Source organism: Castor canadensis, chromosome 19 (genome assembly GCF_047511655.1).
Source record: "Castor canadensis chromosome 19, mCasCan1.hap1v2, whole genome shotgun sequence".
NCBI lineage: Eukaryota > Metazoa > Chordata > Mammalia > Rodentia > Castoridae > Castor > Castor canadensis.
In genome coordinates this window covers 3,088,427-3,104,580 of record NC_133404.1, presented here as the reverse complement: position 1 = coordinate 3,104,580, position 16,154 = coordinate 3,088,427, and the positions used below count along the sequence as shown (strand labels likewise).

The window sequence follows — 16,154 nt, the reverse complement described above, 5'->3', positions numbered from 1 at the left end:
GTTACCTGAAATTGGATTTAGTTATACCCTTTGGGTGCAGATAGCAGAGTTTTTTGGGTTTTTTCCCTCTATTAAATGGAAAAATATTTATGTGTAAGCATAGCAGGCATTCAGCAAGTGCCAGTTGCTGAAAAGTGTAGCAGTCCACGCTGGTTAGCGTCAGGCTTTAAAGAAGTTAATGTGCTTTGTCACAGCTGTTGGCCTGTTTATGGTCTCCATTATTTTTGCTATACTTTCTTGTGTGTGATAGTCATATTATGTAAAATTTACATCTTCACCCTTTTTAAGTGTGCAGTACAGAAGTGTTGTAGTGCAGCATCTCTAGAACATTCTCATCTTGCAAAACTAAAAAGCTATATCCATAGACCAACTCCTCTTTTTCCTCTCTCTAGCCCCTGGAAACCACCATTCTACTTCATGTTACCAACAGTTGACTACCTTAGATAACTTATGTAAGCGGGCATTCTTTAAGGTTTATTTAACTGGTGGTAGTCATGAGAAGAGTTCTCCCCTCCCCTGCCCCTATGCTGGCTGACGATCAGACCCAGGGCTTCACACATACTAAGTAAGCACTCAGCCACTGACTGCACCCATGGCCCAGAAAGGAGTATGTTAAGTGGCACATAAAAACATGTTAGATAAAGTCTCTTTGTAGTAAGTCTTTGTAGACAGTGGATTCTTTCAGTTCTTGTGGGAGAATATCACTGTTGAAAAGAAGGCTATATCTTAGCACTAAAAAATTAAATTCACATTAACCATGAAAACACCCATTCCTGTCCTATCACAGTCAGAGTAATTAAATCTTTCCAGCTTTAAAATTACATACAAGTTTTACAGGAACCATTTACAAATGTAAGAGACCATAGATCTTGTATTTTCCACCAAGTGACAGCTTGAAGGTCCAGGAGTTTGTGTAGGGATTATTGGATAGGGGCAAAGGAAAAGATAACCTCTTAACGACCTGTAGGCTTCATTTATAAAAGTTAAGCGAAAGATTTTGAATGAAATAGCAGTTAACCCATGGACTACTATTATAAGTCATTGTCTCCTGTCAGCTAGTACTATGCGAAGATGTAAGATGAGTCCCAAGGAGCTCATAGTTCAGTAAAGACAGCCTAGTAATGTGTTGTTGATGACTTCTAAGATTCCTGTATGATGTAAATAATTACAGCTGTGTTACTGTAAGTAATTGGTGCTATGAAAGTGGAGGTGGTTTTCAGATTTTCATCAGATCCTGGTATCCATGTCTGCACAGAATGTAATAATAAAGCCATCATACCATGTCAAGCAAAATTAAATTTTCACAAGCCAATACTATAACATCTGTGTGGCTTTGGGCATACTTCTTCTAGCTTGCAAATTTCTTATCCTGCAAGTGTTATTACTGTATGTAATCTCAAGTTTTAAAATTAATGGGTGAAAACCATAGAGAATGATTTCAGAAAGAATTTTTCTAACAATAAGAACCACATCACTTATCAAATATTTTACAGTGATTAAGATGGGGAAAAAAGTGTTTTTAAAGCTAGTATTTAACAATTTGAATGGGGGTATTACATTTTTCTTTTCTCACTAGGTCCACTTCAGTTCTTAAACTAACTGTGCTGCTACTATTCTTAAACATAATGTTACCCTATTGGAATATACCCAGTGATTATCACAGTAGGCCTCTAGGAATTTTTCATACATGTAGATTCTTGATCATAGTATTGATTGAGTAGGCAGAAGAAGTCTGATTTACTGTTTTGGGAATCCACTAACAATTAGATTTACAGAATTTACCAGAATTCTTTGACTTTGCTTGTTAGACTGTAATTCATATTACGCTTTTTGACTAGCTCTGTGGGTATCTACTAGAGATTGAAATGTAATACAGATGTTTTATTTAAAGTGTCAACAAGGAATCCTTAAATGGTGGGAATCCTCAAGTCGGTAAACAAGACGGACCATCTTGGAAACCTAAGCTAGCGGGCCTGGGTCAGCAAGAGGTGAGTATCAGATCTTGTTTAACTTTCTTCCACAAGAATTAGATGCATATTATTTTGAAAATTATGATTCTTGTAGGTAGAGCACCTCATCCACCCATCTACTCCCGAGTGTTTTTAGAATAAGAATCCATGAGCTAAGCCTGTCAAAATTAAGAAGGTGTACTCCAGGCCAAAGAATGGTGCCTAAAACCTAGATTATACTTATAAAAGAGAAGTTGCTAAGAAAAAGAAGGCAGTTTGTTCAAGTGACCTTTGGTGTGACTTGTTAAGGCAGTGGAGGATGACTTACTTGAACAGAGTAGATTTAGCTTCCATTCTATTCTTTGTCCACAGAAATCTGCTTAGGTTCGTTTTGGTCATCCCTGTTATTCTACTAGCAAAAGGGGCATGATGGGGTGGAGGGAAGTTTCAGAAATTTATGAGCCCCCTTTCATTGGCATCATCTCCAAAAAGCAAGAGAAAACAAAACCTTGTTGTGTTGTTTGTTCTATCATTTGGTCAAGCAGGTTGCCAGACCGGCCCATAAAAAGAAAGCTCGAATGGCGCGGACGCGCTCCGATTTCTTGACTAGAGGTACTTTTGCCGATGGGGAGGGGGATACAGAGGACGATGATTACGATGGCATTACTGAGCCCCTTCTCTCCCTTGACCGAGCTTCTCACTCTGAGCTAGGGCCTGCATCCAGCCTGGGTCAGGCCTCTCATAGTGACTCCGAAATGGTAATTTTACAGTAATAAGAAAAATAAACAGCCAGCAAATCTGATGGGAATAGTCTGCTAATCTAAAGCTAACCTTCACAGCTGCTTCCCTTGTAATGGTTTGTGCGTGGGAAACCTCAGTGAACACAGCAATTGAAGCTAAGTCTTCATAGGACTCAGATAAAGGGCACTTTAGTGGTATATACCAAATCATAAATTAGGCGAAATTTAGGTTAAGTTAGCACTCGTGTAGAAATGTTCAGTGTTATACTTTAAAAGGTTACAGTAGAGGTCCTTTTTTTTAAGGGCCACATGATAAATATTTTAGACTTTGTAGACTGGAGTCTCTGCTGCAGCTACTTAAGTTGGCCTCTGTACTGTGAAAGCAGCCACAGACAGCAAGTAACAAATGGGCATGGCCACACTCTGATAAAGTACAGAAACAGGCCATGGGCTGCATTCGACCTGCTGCTTTACCTCCCTGGCATAAGGAGTATGTTGTCTATTTAAATAATTCAGTGGACTTTAACTGAAATGTTATTGGTAAACTTGGTTCCTCACCTACTTTTCAAAAATAGAAAATAAACATGAATTTAAAAAAAATTTAGCCCAGTATGGTGGTACACACCTGTAATCCTAGCAATTGCAGGTAGAGGCAGGGAGATCACAAACTTGAACCCAGCTTGGGCTGCATAGAGAGGTACCCTGCCTCAAAAAAATGAAAGGCTGGGGATTTAGATCAGAGGCAGAGTATTTTCCTGCCATGTGCAAGGCCCTACATTTAAGCTGCAGTAACACATACACAAATTAGCAAAATGTGCCACTCTGCACCAACCCAGCCAAACAGAAGTCTATATGCTATGTGAGTTTGTACTAATCAAAATTTATAACATTGAGGTCATTTGAATAAAACTATACTGTTTTTGGCTAAGAATATAACTTTTTATCATCTTCTCAACCAAAATTATGTTTGAAAGTATGAATGACAAGTACGTACATAAATGTTTTAGAATAAAGAGTTTCATTTTGGAATTGTAGAAAATGCACAGTATAGGGACCCGATATGTCTAGTATGAGCTAAAACATTGTCACTGATGAAACACTTTATTTCCATGAATAATTTGGCTTTCTAGTCTTTAGCATCTTTTCATTTTGGAAAAAATTTTACCATGATTTTCAAGTCATATAGTTTAGCTTTAAACTGTTTAAGCTGTTTGAATTATGCTGAAGACCCAATTAGTTAAAATTTTTCCTAATTTCCAGAATATTCTCACTTTCTTTATTTTTTGTGGAAGCTTGACCCAATTTTTAAATGATAATATTGATGTTTATGAGGGAATAAAATAAAAACAGGATATGTTTTCTGACTAAACAAATGAGTCATTATTAAGCGAAAATCCATAGCATTGTAGAAGGTGGTAGCAGTTTGTATTACCTGTTAATATATACATAACTATAGCTAAAAAGCTCCTCAGCATAGGATTAAATAACTCCTTAGTGGAGGTGCCCTATATTTGAGTTATAAATTATGGAATATACTCTGTTATATGAATAATAGTTAAATGTGAAATTTTGTGGTGGAACAAAGTAATTGTATTGAAAAATACATCTTTATCTATATACTTAGGTACTGGTTATGGAGGAACTTAGCATTTATCACTGCTGTTTTGTTCCTGAGGGTTTCTCTTGTAACAACCCTTAGTCCTTTTGGTGGTAGACTTACTTTGACACTGGGAACTCTTGCTGAGATGAACCAGGAAGTTGGGCTTTCTGCTTGGAGTGGTCAGCTCCTTTCCATGCCCTAGCCTCTGTTCACCTGCTTGATGGTCACTGCATGCCATAGTTATAGAGCAGCACCTCCCTGCGCAGTGTGGTAGTCACCTCTCCAGCTTCCTCACTTTCTTTCATGACTGTAGCTATTTTAGGAACAGGTGGTGGTGCTGGTTTCTAGTAGACACTTGCATGAAGAAGCCTTGCTTTCTAGAATATGCTCATAGATACTTGTTGGGGCTAAGGGTGGGGAGGGAAGGAACAATGTTAAAATATTTCTTTGTTTAACTTGAAAATATGCCATATTCTAACATTATCCTATACTGTGAAGACGAAGTCTTACTCTTTCTAAGGGCGATCTGCTGCATTCTCAAAATTCAGGTTTTTTTCAATGAATTTGAACCTTGGGGACACATGGATTTTTAAAAACTGGATTTTTTTTTTCCTGGACAAAGTGATCCTATCACTGGTATTTGCCAAGAAGTGAGTCATTAAATCTTAGCAGAACTGGCCATCTGACCTTTTCTGTTATGAAGTAACTGATCTAATGGGACTTGTGATTAACATTACATCTTGAGTTGGTTAATTAATGATTGGTTGTTACCTGCCATGGGGAGGGAAGACAAGGATAGTAGTTTCTCTCCTCTGTGACTTTCATGTTTTTTAACTTTCTACTTGCAACTCTGCTATGTAAATACTATTTAATCTCTATATTCTGTTTTCACTCAGTTCTTACACTTACCATGTTGGCATTTACCTAAGAATAATGATGTGTTCTGCCAAGCAATATTTGTTTTAATGACTTTCGTCTAATTTTTTAGTCTCAGTTTACTTGTTAACTGGGTTAGTAAAATTAGTTTTATCCCTTATCTGTAAGATTAGGATAGGAAACATACTTTTCTGTGTTATTTCTTCTGCCGTTAGCCAGACTTTCAGTAGTGATCTCTGTGGCTATATAACTAAAATACTACTCCACAGTTTTATTCTTTACCTCCAGCTCTGTATAACTAAGTTTTGAATATCTCCCAAAGTGCTCTCACTTCTTGTGGTCCTATTTTCTTTTTATTCCTGAGTTACTCTCCAGTCCCTCTCTATGTTGAGTTTCCTTTCTGTCCTCTGTCCGTTCCACAAAAGATAACAGAAAAATCTGCTGAGCAAAGCTGAATTTATTATCTTACTATGCTAAGGGAAAACCCACCTAGACTATGTCCTACCAGGAGCAAGTCAGCGAGGGATATTTATGTGATTGGGGTCTGGGCTCATGGTGGTTTTGAAGCAGGTCTTGCATGCACAGTGGGAAACTGGTTGTTACTGAACAACCAGAGTTCATGACCCTTAAAGAAGTTTGGATTGGCAGCCCAGTGACAGCAGCAGCCACACTGTTGAACATACACTTCGTATTTACGTGTGCACTTCATTCTCCCAGGAAATTCAGGGATATTTATGGCATCGTGACTGCCTGTCCTTTGAAGATTGGTAGATTTTCCCTTCGGACCATCAGTAAACAGTGTTTTTTTTGTGGCCTACTTCCTCCATTTATCCTTGGGAAATTGATCTTTGAAAGCATTTTATCTGAGTCCATTTTGTTAAACCATTTTTACTTGCAGAAATTTCCACTTTGTTTAACTTTTCCAGTTTATTTGCATAGAAGTCTGCAAAGTAGTTTCTTATGGCTTTCGTTTTCTTTTTCGGGGGTTAACTAGTTGTATTACATTTCCATCACTGTAACCAAATACTTGTGATAACATCTTAAAGGAGGAAAGATTTATTTTAGCTCATGGTTTCAAGACAGTCATTTGGGCCTCTGTTGAAGCAGTGCCAGAAATGCACTGGTGGCCAGAAAGCAGAAAGAAAGCTAGGGGAAAGAGGGCAGGGACAAGATATGTACCCTTCCAGGGCACGCCCCAATGACCTTCTTCTCCAACTGGGCCCCACCTCTTAAAGCTCTACCATCTGTCAATAACGTCATCAGATTGTGAATCCATCAATGGACTAACCCATTGGCGAGGATTGGCAAGGATTGCAAAAGCCCTGCCTCTGAATATTGCTGCGACTGGAATCCAAAGCCTTCAACGTAGGAGCCTTTGTGGACATTCCAGTCCAGACTGTAACACTAGTCACTTGTCTGTCTTGTTAATTTTTTCTAAAATAACAGGATTTTGATTTATTAATTCTGCCTTTTTTGGAGTATCTAATTCACTTTCTGCTTTTCTCATTATTATTATTGCTTTCTTTGGTTTACTTTATCATTTTTCTAGATTTTTAGTTGGGAATTAAATTCATTTATTATATTTTTATTCCTATAGGTTTCTTAAGCCAATGAATTTTTCTCTGATCATTGCTTCATAATGTATCTCAGAGAGCACATGATATAAGCGAGAGCACACAAGGGAGGGGTGAGGATAGGTAAGACACCTAAAAAATTAGCTAGCATTTGTTGCCCTTAGCGCAGAGAAACTAAAGCAGATATCTTAAAAACAACTGAGGCCAATGGGAAAAGGGGACCAGGAACTAGAGAAAAGGTTAGATCAAAAAGAATTAACCTAGAAGGCAACACACACGTACAGGAAATTAATGTGAGTCAAATCCCTGCATAGCTATCCTTATCTCAACAAGCAAAAACCCTTGTTCCTTCCTATTATTGCTTATACTCGCTCTTCAACAAAATTAGAAATAAGGGCAAAATAGTTTCTGCTGGGTATTGAGGGGGTGGGGGGGAGAGGGAGGGGGTGGAGTGGGTGGTAAGGGAGGGGGTGGGGGCAGGGGGGAGAAATGACCCAAGCCTTGTATGCACATATGAATAATAAAACAACAACAACAAAAAAGATTCCAGTATGTAAAGCTTTTTACTTTTTTTCTCCAAAATCTGTAATTTCTGTTTCTTTTTTTTAACCCTAGACTTGCTTTGTGAAAGATTAGTTTTCAAACTAAGAGCTCTTTCACTCTTTTTTTAATTTCTTGTTTTTTTGTAGTGTAATCAGAGTGTCTGTAATACTTATATTTGATAGGATTTATTTATTTATTTATTTTGTTACCTAATACTGAACCATTTTTGTGAAGGACCACATGCATTTGGTAAGAAGGTGTAATCTCTGTTCAGAGTGTAAACTTCTGTAATCTGTAATTGCTACCCTGTTCATTATGTTGTCTTTTATATCCACTGATATCTCCTGCTGAGAATGTTATATTAAAATTTTCTATTCATTGTTCATTGTGCCTTTTAATATTCAAAAAGTCCTGTATCACATACAATGCTTTTTTCTTGAATTGTACTTAACACCGTACTGCCTCTATTTTCTTACTTCTGTATAACTGGTTTACTTTTGCTTACCCCTGTGTTTTTAGCCTTTCTACATCTCTTTGTTTTAGGTGTGTGTTTTTGTACAGTATAGTTGGGTCCTGCTTTGAATCTAATTAAAAATATTTTCCTTTAATAGGTGAGTTAAATCTGTTGATATGTCTGTTAATTTTATTTGATGTAATCATTGTATGTTACATTAAATATACTACATTTACATTATATGTTTTCTTTTGATATTTAGGAAGCATTGTTTTTTATTCTATTGGTTATTTGTCTTTAGTACTTTTTAAAAAGGTACTTTAAAAAATTAGTCAATATTTGTTTTTATTTTATTTTTCTCTGGTAAGTCAGAGTCCGTCCTTCCTTCCTTTCTTCCTTCCTTCCTTCTCTCCCTCTTTCTCAATCTCACTGGGTAGCTCCAAGCTAGCCTAGAATTTGTATCCCTCTGCCTCAACCTCCTTAGGGCGGGGATTACCAAGTGTGGGCCACCACACCCATCTTAATTACTCAGTCAATGAGTAATAGCTTAATTAATTCACACCCATTGTGTATCAGTGAATTATTTTACTGTTCTTTTCCTCTTTATTCTACTTCATTTTTTTAAAGTTTTTTTTGTTTCTATCCTGTCAGAATATTTAATTTTACTCATTATTCTTTTACCCAAAGTCCCATCTTTCTGTTCATTGATCTTAGCTCTACTACTAACTGTATTAAATGATCACGTCAAATATTTGCTGCAGTTTCCCCATTTATTTTAGTCAGGGGAGGCTCATCACCTACTAGAACACCTGTGAAGGGCTCACTGATTCTCAGTTTCCTTTGGCACTTTGAAGGACCTCGTGACTTACATAACAAGCCCTTGATACTTGCTTTCCCCGAGTTCTTTGAAGATGTTATTTCATTGTTTTCTTGTTTTATATGTTCTCTTTTGTTAAGACCATTGCCACTCTAATTCTCTCGTCCTTGTAAGATATTTGATCTCCTTTGGAATCCTTTCAAGTCTAGGATTTCAGGTTGGTGTTTATAGAGTAACGATCCCATAGTAGCATGTGAATTTTGGTTTTGTCTTACTTTTTGAAAAATACTTTATAATTTTGAATATTCGTTATGGTCCATTGATTTGTTTTTCTTGTTAAGGAAGTTCAGTTGTAAACAAGGTTTTCTTCCTTTTTTGCCTCTCTTCCATTTCAATCATATCTGACCCTTTTTGCTTCTTTCTTTATTCTAATTTTATATTCTTTATTATTTTTCCCATCTTTTGAATTTGCATTTGTGTTTTCTCTTTCTTAGGCACCATGCAAGTTAGCTTTCATTTTAAAGTTAATTTTTTCTTTTCTTTTCTTTCTTTCCTGAATTCAATCATCTCTCTTCATTTATTTCTGTTATTTGTTGTTCCTTTTTTTCATTTCTGGTTTAAACTTTTGAATTTCTTCCATTTAATCCATTTTTGAGAATTACTATTTCTTTGGAAGGGTTTTGTTTTATTTTAGTGGGGGTAAGATATTATTCAAATGAACTATTTATCATTAGGTACTCATTAGCTTTGTTTTCTTATTGTACCTTTGTATGTAGATTTTGTATGTTTTAATTTATTCATTTTAATGTATTTGGGTTGGTTTACAAGATAAATTCTTAAGAACTTCCTCTTCTGTCTACACAGTTTCTTAGTGGGAAGACTTTTGTGTTTTTGTGGTGATGGAAGCAACTGTTGTATGTCCTCTAGGTTTTTTGCTTTTCTTTTGCCTTGCTGAATTCTGAATTCCTGGTTTTTCTGGTTTTCACCCAATCTCCTTAGGGCACATCTTCCTTCCTTTTTACAAAACTTCTTTTTACCCAGAAGCAATGCCTTCAAAAGTCAGTCCTCTTGAATCACATGCATTTTTAAATCATTTCCTTGATGCTGGTTTGGTTATCTACTGGTAGTCTTTTAGGTTTTCATGTTTATGGTAGACCTTCTTTTTCTGGCAATTATTTCAAATCAGTCAGAAGCCCATTGCTAAGTTTGCTCTTTCCTCTTTTACACAATTTTCCTTAGACTGTTCTTTCTTTGACACAAGCTTGCAGTGGGAAGCTTATGTGAACTCTTTCTAGTTACATTGCTTGCTAGGTTTTATATAGTTTTGTTTTTCTTATGGTTCTGTGTTGTTTTGAAGATTATTTGTATTTAGGTATTATTCTTAGCTTCATAGAGCCTTTTTTTTTTTTTTTTTTTTTTTTTGATACAAGGCCTCACTATGTAGCCCAGGCTGGCCTTGAACTCAAGATCATCCTGCCTTAGTCCCCTAGAAGTCATTTGTAAGGTACACGTACTCTATAAATTCCCTCCCTCTTTTTTCTTCTCTAGTAATTTATTTGTGTTGGATGCAGGGTCATTTGTTCTGTTGAATTGCCTATGTTTCTCAATTTGGCTGGTGGTTTTGTCATTTTAAATGATGTTATACCATTTTAGAGAAAATACAAATACCCACGTAGAACCAGAGTTTGAGCCACATTTGGGTTTTCTTTTTTAAGGAATATAGTTTATAGGTGGTGGTGGTGAGTATATTCTTTCGTGTTATGTTGGGGTCCACATCTCTGTTTTTGTAAGATTGATCATAGGATCACATGTTATTCGTCTGGCCCTGGATTTACTAACATTATCTTATAAATGAGGTATAATACACACAGTGAAAGTGCAAATCTTCAGTATACAGTTTGATCTTTTTGTTTTGGTGGAATTGGGGTTTGAACTCAGGGCTTCATGCTTATAAAGTAGGTGCTCTACCACTTGAGCCACACCTCCAGTCCATTTTGCTCATATTATCTTGGAGATGGGGGAGTCTTGCAAACATTTTGCTGGGATTGGCCTCAAACCATGGTCCTCCTGATCTCAGTCTCCTAAGTAGCTAGGATTGCAGGCGTGAGCCACCTGCACCTGGCCAGTTTGATCATTTCTATTGTATATTTATATAACTATGTAACCTGCCCTCCTGTCAGGATTTCTATAACATCAACATTCTTATGTTTGTATTCAACTCTTCCCTTTCACTTCACCTTCAGAAGCAACCACCATTCTAGAACTTCATATAAACCTAATTAGATAATGTGTTATATGGTAGGAAGAATTCTTTTTTAATTGACATATAAAAATTATGTCAATTATTTATGGGGTGCCATTTTTCTTTTTGCAGTGCTGGGGATTGAATCCAAGGCCTCACACATGCTAATCAAACACTTTAGTACTGAGCCACAACCCCAGCCCTCACGTGATGTTTTAATACGTGTATGATGAGCGTAAACTATCTGTCTCAGTAGAATGAGTCCTACAGTGGCCTCATACTTCAGTGTACTAATCTGGGTTCTGTTGTAAAGATTCTTTAGATATACCTAAAGTCCCAAATTAGCTGACCAAGAAGGGATTGAGGGACATCATCTGAGCGTGCTGGATCTATCTAGTCACATGTCCCTTTAGAAGCATTTCTGAGCTGGTTAGAAAAGGAAATAAGAGATCCTAGCCAACTCAAAGATACCTTCATGTTCACTAATCTTTTCTTCTGTAGTATCTAATTTGCTGTGTACTCATCCTCTCTGGATGTTTGAAAGAGTATTTTTGGTTGCCTCCTCTCTATCAACCTTTTTGAATTTACAGAGAGCACATGCTGTCTTACTGTCCTTCTAACTCAGTAACGCTGTGTCAGTTTTAAATCAGCATGAATTGATGGATTTATTTCTCCATGTGGATCATGAATTCCTACTTCTTTGTATGTCTCATTTTTACTGTACAGTTGATATTATGAATTGTGTCTTGTTAGTTGCTGAATATTTTTGTTCAAATTAATATTCTTTACTGCTTTCCAGTAATATTCCAGAATAACAAGAGTTTTCTCCTCAGAATGGGATTGTTTTTAGAGGTGCACATGGTAAACAAATGAGGAATTGCAGCTGATACTGAGGCCCCAGTTTGATAGTTTTGTAAATTGTCTATAGTTTACAATATTGGTAATGGTAGTGACCCTTTATCCTTTGCTTCTTTTTTTATTTTTCTTACTTTCTCTGTGATCTAGCTCTTTTTGACCTTGACTAGATATATTGATCTATAATAGTTAATCCATAAAAGTAATTACCTCCTTTTGGCACAAATAAGAAGAGGTGTGAAAGACAGTCCTTAGTGTTATAGGTTGTTTAGATCCTGGATCTTATGTGTATATCTTGGAATGGTTTTGACAGTTTCCTTTCTTTCCACATGTGATTCTTTGTTAAATTGTCTTAAAGTATGTACTGGTGGGTCCTATTCAGCACCAAGTTCTCTGTGTTTCTCATTACCGTAGGAAGTTAACTGAGTTTCCTTTAGGTTCTGTTATTTCACTGACTCTCTGAATAATGCTGATGTATTTATGTATATTTTTAACAGCTGTCATTCTCAATTCTTTAACCTGAGTTCTATTTATAGTGCTATCATATATTTACTTGATTTTAAAATTTTTTACATGTATGATTATTACAGACATCACAGCGATTTTCTTCAATTGATGAACAAACAAAGCTTCATAAGACTATGTCCCAAGGAGAGATTACAAAGTTGGCAGTAAGACAGAAGGCTTCGGATTCAGATATAAGGTAGGATGTATGCACAGAATTAATAGTGGTAACAATTTTATTTAATAATTAACTCCAGTTAAATACTGAGCTTTCAGGTTAAGTTTATTTGCCAATTCTTTGAGAAAAAAGTACCAATATTTACAGACACATAACAGTTTACATATGTGTAAGGAAGACCACATAGTTAAGAAGTTCCATTAATGCTATGATCACAATTAGATACTAGTTATTTCTATATGTCTGAGGAGACCATAACTAACAGATAAACTACAACTTAAAGGAAATAACCCTATGCAGAGGATAGAAAACTTGAAGAACGATAAATACAACTACTGGTAGAACTTCAACATAATATTATTTTATTGATGAAACCAAACAGGATGTATGAAAGAAACATTCATAATAAAAAGAGCTTTTGAAAATTAAAAACATGACAACATAAAAGAGCAACTCAGAAGGGTTAGCAGAAAAGTGGACAACATAGTTCAGAAAGTTGAACAAAAAGGTAAAAAGATGGGTAAGATAAGAAAATTATGTAGCTGGGTGCTGGTGACTCATGCCTGTAATCCTTGCTACTCAGGAGGATCATGGTTCGAAGCCAGCCAGGAAATAGTCCGAGAGACCCTATCTCAAAAAAACCCATCACAATAAAGGGCTTGGAGTGGCTCAAGGTAAAGGCCCTGAGTTCAAACCCCCATACTGAAAAAAAAAAAAAAATTACAGAATCAGTTCTGGGAATCCAGTGACCCAATGATAGAACAAATGATTAGTAAAGTAATCCATCTAGATTTCAGGGATAGGAACATGGCTCAGATGTTAGATCATATGCCTGGAGGATCTGCGTTCAGTCCTCAGTATAGAAAAAACAAATCACAGAACCAAAGGTCACAAGTTTCCAGATGAGAAGGACCCACTGAGTACTCAACATAATGGATGGAAATAGACCCACACCAAAAACCACATGACTATAAACCAAAAGAAAAAGAGCCTCCATTCTGATGCTGAAAGTAACTTTTGAAATGATAGCTGCACAGCCAGCAGTGAGGAAGTCACTCTGGATTGGGAGGGTTAGAAAGTCCTGTGAGGCATTCCTTTAAGAAGGTGCGACTCAGAGTACCTAATTTGTTCACGCAGGTATTAAAAGCAGGATACGCACAAATGGGGCACGTGGAGGTGAGTTGCATGTAGAAAAGGAGTAAATGAAAAAGAGGTTATGGAGAATAAAATAGTCATGTAGGTAGAGGACTACGTGCCTCAACTGTGAATGCTATTTATATAATAAAACTGGTTGTGACTAAAGGAAAATACTGAGAACTGATTTAACTGAAACTGCTTGTGTGGAGATGAAGAGTGGTGGGACATGCTTAGCCATTATCTATGGTCACAGTATGATAGCAATATCTTGCCCAAAATGCTTAGGACCAGAATGTTTTCAGATGTCCTGGATTTTGCAATATTTGCATATACCCAGTGGGATATTTTGGGACCAGGACCTAGTCTACACATGAAGTCTATTTGTTCACATAGCCTTGAGGATGAGTCTATACATTATTTTTGTATTCTGTGTTTTGATTGTGACCCATCACTTAAAGTCCATCGTGGAGTTTTCAATTTGTTACATCATGTCCGCACTCAAGAAGTTTTGTATTTTAGAGCATTTTGAATTTTACATTTTTTAGATTACTAATATTCAACCTGTAGTTTGGTGAAAATATAGTTGTTATAATTTAAGTAATACCATAGAATCACTTAGCACTGTGCTTGAGCAAGATAAAGAGTTCAGACAAGTAGTGGTTGTTGTTAATTGTAATATTGAAAACTCACAAATCAAAAATAGTGACATTAAATGTTCTGTTATATAGTAGTGCAAATGATGGTACATGCCTATAATCTCAGCTGTTCAGGATGTAGAGATCCAGAGGATTTAAGTTTGAGGCTAGCCCAGGCAAAAGTTAGCAAAACCCCTGTCTCCATAAGTAAGCTAGGCAGAGTGGACCATGTCTATAATCCCAACTATTAAGGAGGCATAGGTTGGAGGTGCATGTAGGAGGATCATGGTACAAGGCTGGCCCCAAGCAAAAAGCATGAGACCCTGTCCAAAAACTAACTAGAGCAAAAAGGGCTGTGTTTATGGCTCATGTGGTAGAGTGCTGGCAAGGCCCTGGGGTCAACACTGCTGATGATTGATTGATAGATAGATAGATAGATAGATAGATAGATAGATGATAGATGGATGGATGATAGAAAGGAAAGAAAGCTTTAAGATATCTACATCATTATAGTGATAGAAAATTTGACATGCTTATGGAAAAAGACTATGGAGAAATTACTAACAATATCAATTAAAATTTTTTAGTCAGTAACAGTTAACAGTGATTTCTTTAAACATGTTTTTTGTTGTTGTGACATTGTGTGCTAAATAAATCCAAGGTCAATGGGAGATAAGAATAAAAATGTAGCAGTGTGGGAATCAGAAAGCCTGAGTTGGAATCCTAATTCCACTTAAATCTTTGGTTTTTTTCTGTTTGTTTGTTTTTTTTTTCCTACATTCAAGATGAGAAGCTGGGAATGTGGCTAAGTAGAAGAGTGCTTGCCTAGTATGCATGAGGTCTGGGGTTCAATCCCCAGCACCATAAAAATACAAATAAAGGAAACTGGTCTACCTTCCTGGTGAGGGTTTAAGTGTAAAATTGAAGGTTAAATATGATTAATTTAAATGTGAAGGACTAGCATACATGAAAACCTTAGGTGCTACATAGATAATCACTTTTTTTTTTTTCTTTAAGACCTCAGAGAGCTAAGATGAGATTCTGGGCCAAAGGAAAACATGGAGAGAAGAAGACTACAAGAGTAAAGCCTGTTACCCAATCGGAGGCTTCAGCATTCTTTGCTGACTCAGATGTGACTCCATCTCATCAGGGTCCAGAAGGTAAAAGTGGACAGAGGCGTGGAGCTTGTCTTGACAATATCTGTTTACTCTCTTGAAAGCTTGCTGTTCCTTCAGCATTCATAGTGGCAAGCCTGTTGATTAATATTCTAATAGCTAGGACAAGGATAGCTAAATGCCTCCTTAGTAAAGAAAGCTGCTCCAAGAGTATACAGCATAAGACAATGAAGCAACAGCCACCTCAGGAATGATTATGAATCTTGGACTAACCTTAGCAGACATGTATTTGTAGAAAGTCACAGCAGCAGCTCATATCTGAGTGCTTTCTACATGTAAGGCACTATACTAAGCAGGTTACGTGAATTAACTCATCCTGACAGCAGTTTTTCCAGGATCAGTATGATTATAGTTTCCAATTTCTATATAAGATCACTGAGGAATAGAAAGTTGTTTATTTACACACATAGTAATTGGAAGAGCTGAAATTTGAATCCAAGCATTCCAGCTGCAGAGTCCACTTTCTCAACCACTGCATTGTATAACTGTGCATATGTCATTGCCTAACAGTTGCCTGGTACTTTATAATGAAGCTATTATAGTTTGAAGGGCATTTGAAAGTACCCTAGGAATCCTAATATTAGAAGATTGCTACTCTCTCTTCAACAAAATTAGAGATAAGGGCAAAATAGTTTCTGCTGGGTATCGAGGGGATGGGGGGGGAGAGGAAGGGGGCGGAGTGGGTGGTAAGGGAGGGGGTGGGGGCAGGGGGGAGAAATGACCCAAGCCTTGTATGCACATATGAATAATAAAACAATTAAAAAAAAAATCCTGTTCCACACCACCAAAAAAAAAAAAAAGAAGATTGCACCTTCTTTCCCATCCCTTTCTTCAGGCATGCCTGAGAGTTATAGCAACTAAAGATGTCAGTTATC

General features: G+C 36.7%; 1 protein-coding gene across 11 annotated transcripts in view; it reads left to right on the top strand.

Annotated features, from left to right (window-relative positions):
* Positions 1-16,154, top strand: part of Myo9a (myosin IXA) — a 242,541-nt gene that overhangs the window by 186,774 nt on the left and 39,613 nt on the right. For 7 of the 11 annotated variants that reach the window (XM_074061667.1, XM_074061666.1, XM_074061662.1 and 4 more), the window contains 4 exons: positions 1,892-1,988; positions 2,492-2,707; positions 12,241-12,353; positions 15,122-15,264. In XM_074061667.1, coding sequence (XP_073917768.1) covers positions 1,892-1,988; positions 2,492-2,707; positions 12,241-12,353; positions 15,122-15,264 — 569 coding nt within the window. The remainder of the gene's footprint in view (positions 1-1,891; positions 1,989-2,491; positions 2,708-12,240; positions 12,354-15,121; positions 15,265-16,154) is intronic. The other 4 variants (XM_074061664.1, XM_074061663.1, XM_020181924.2 and 1 more) reach the window with 2 other exon arrangements.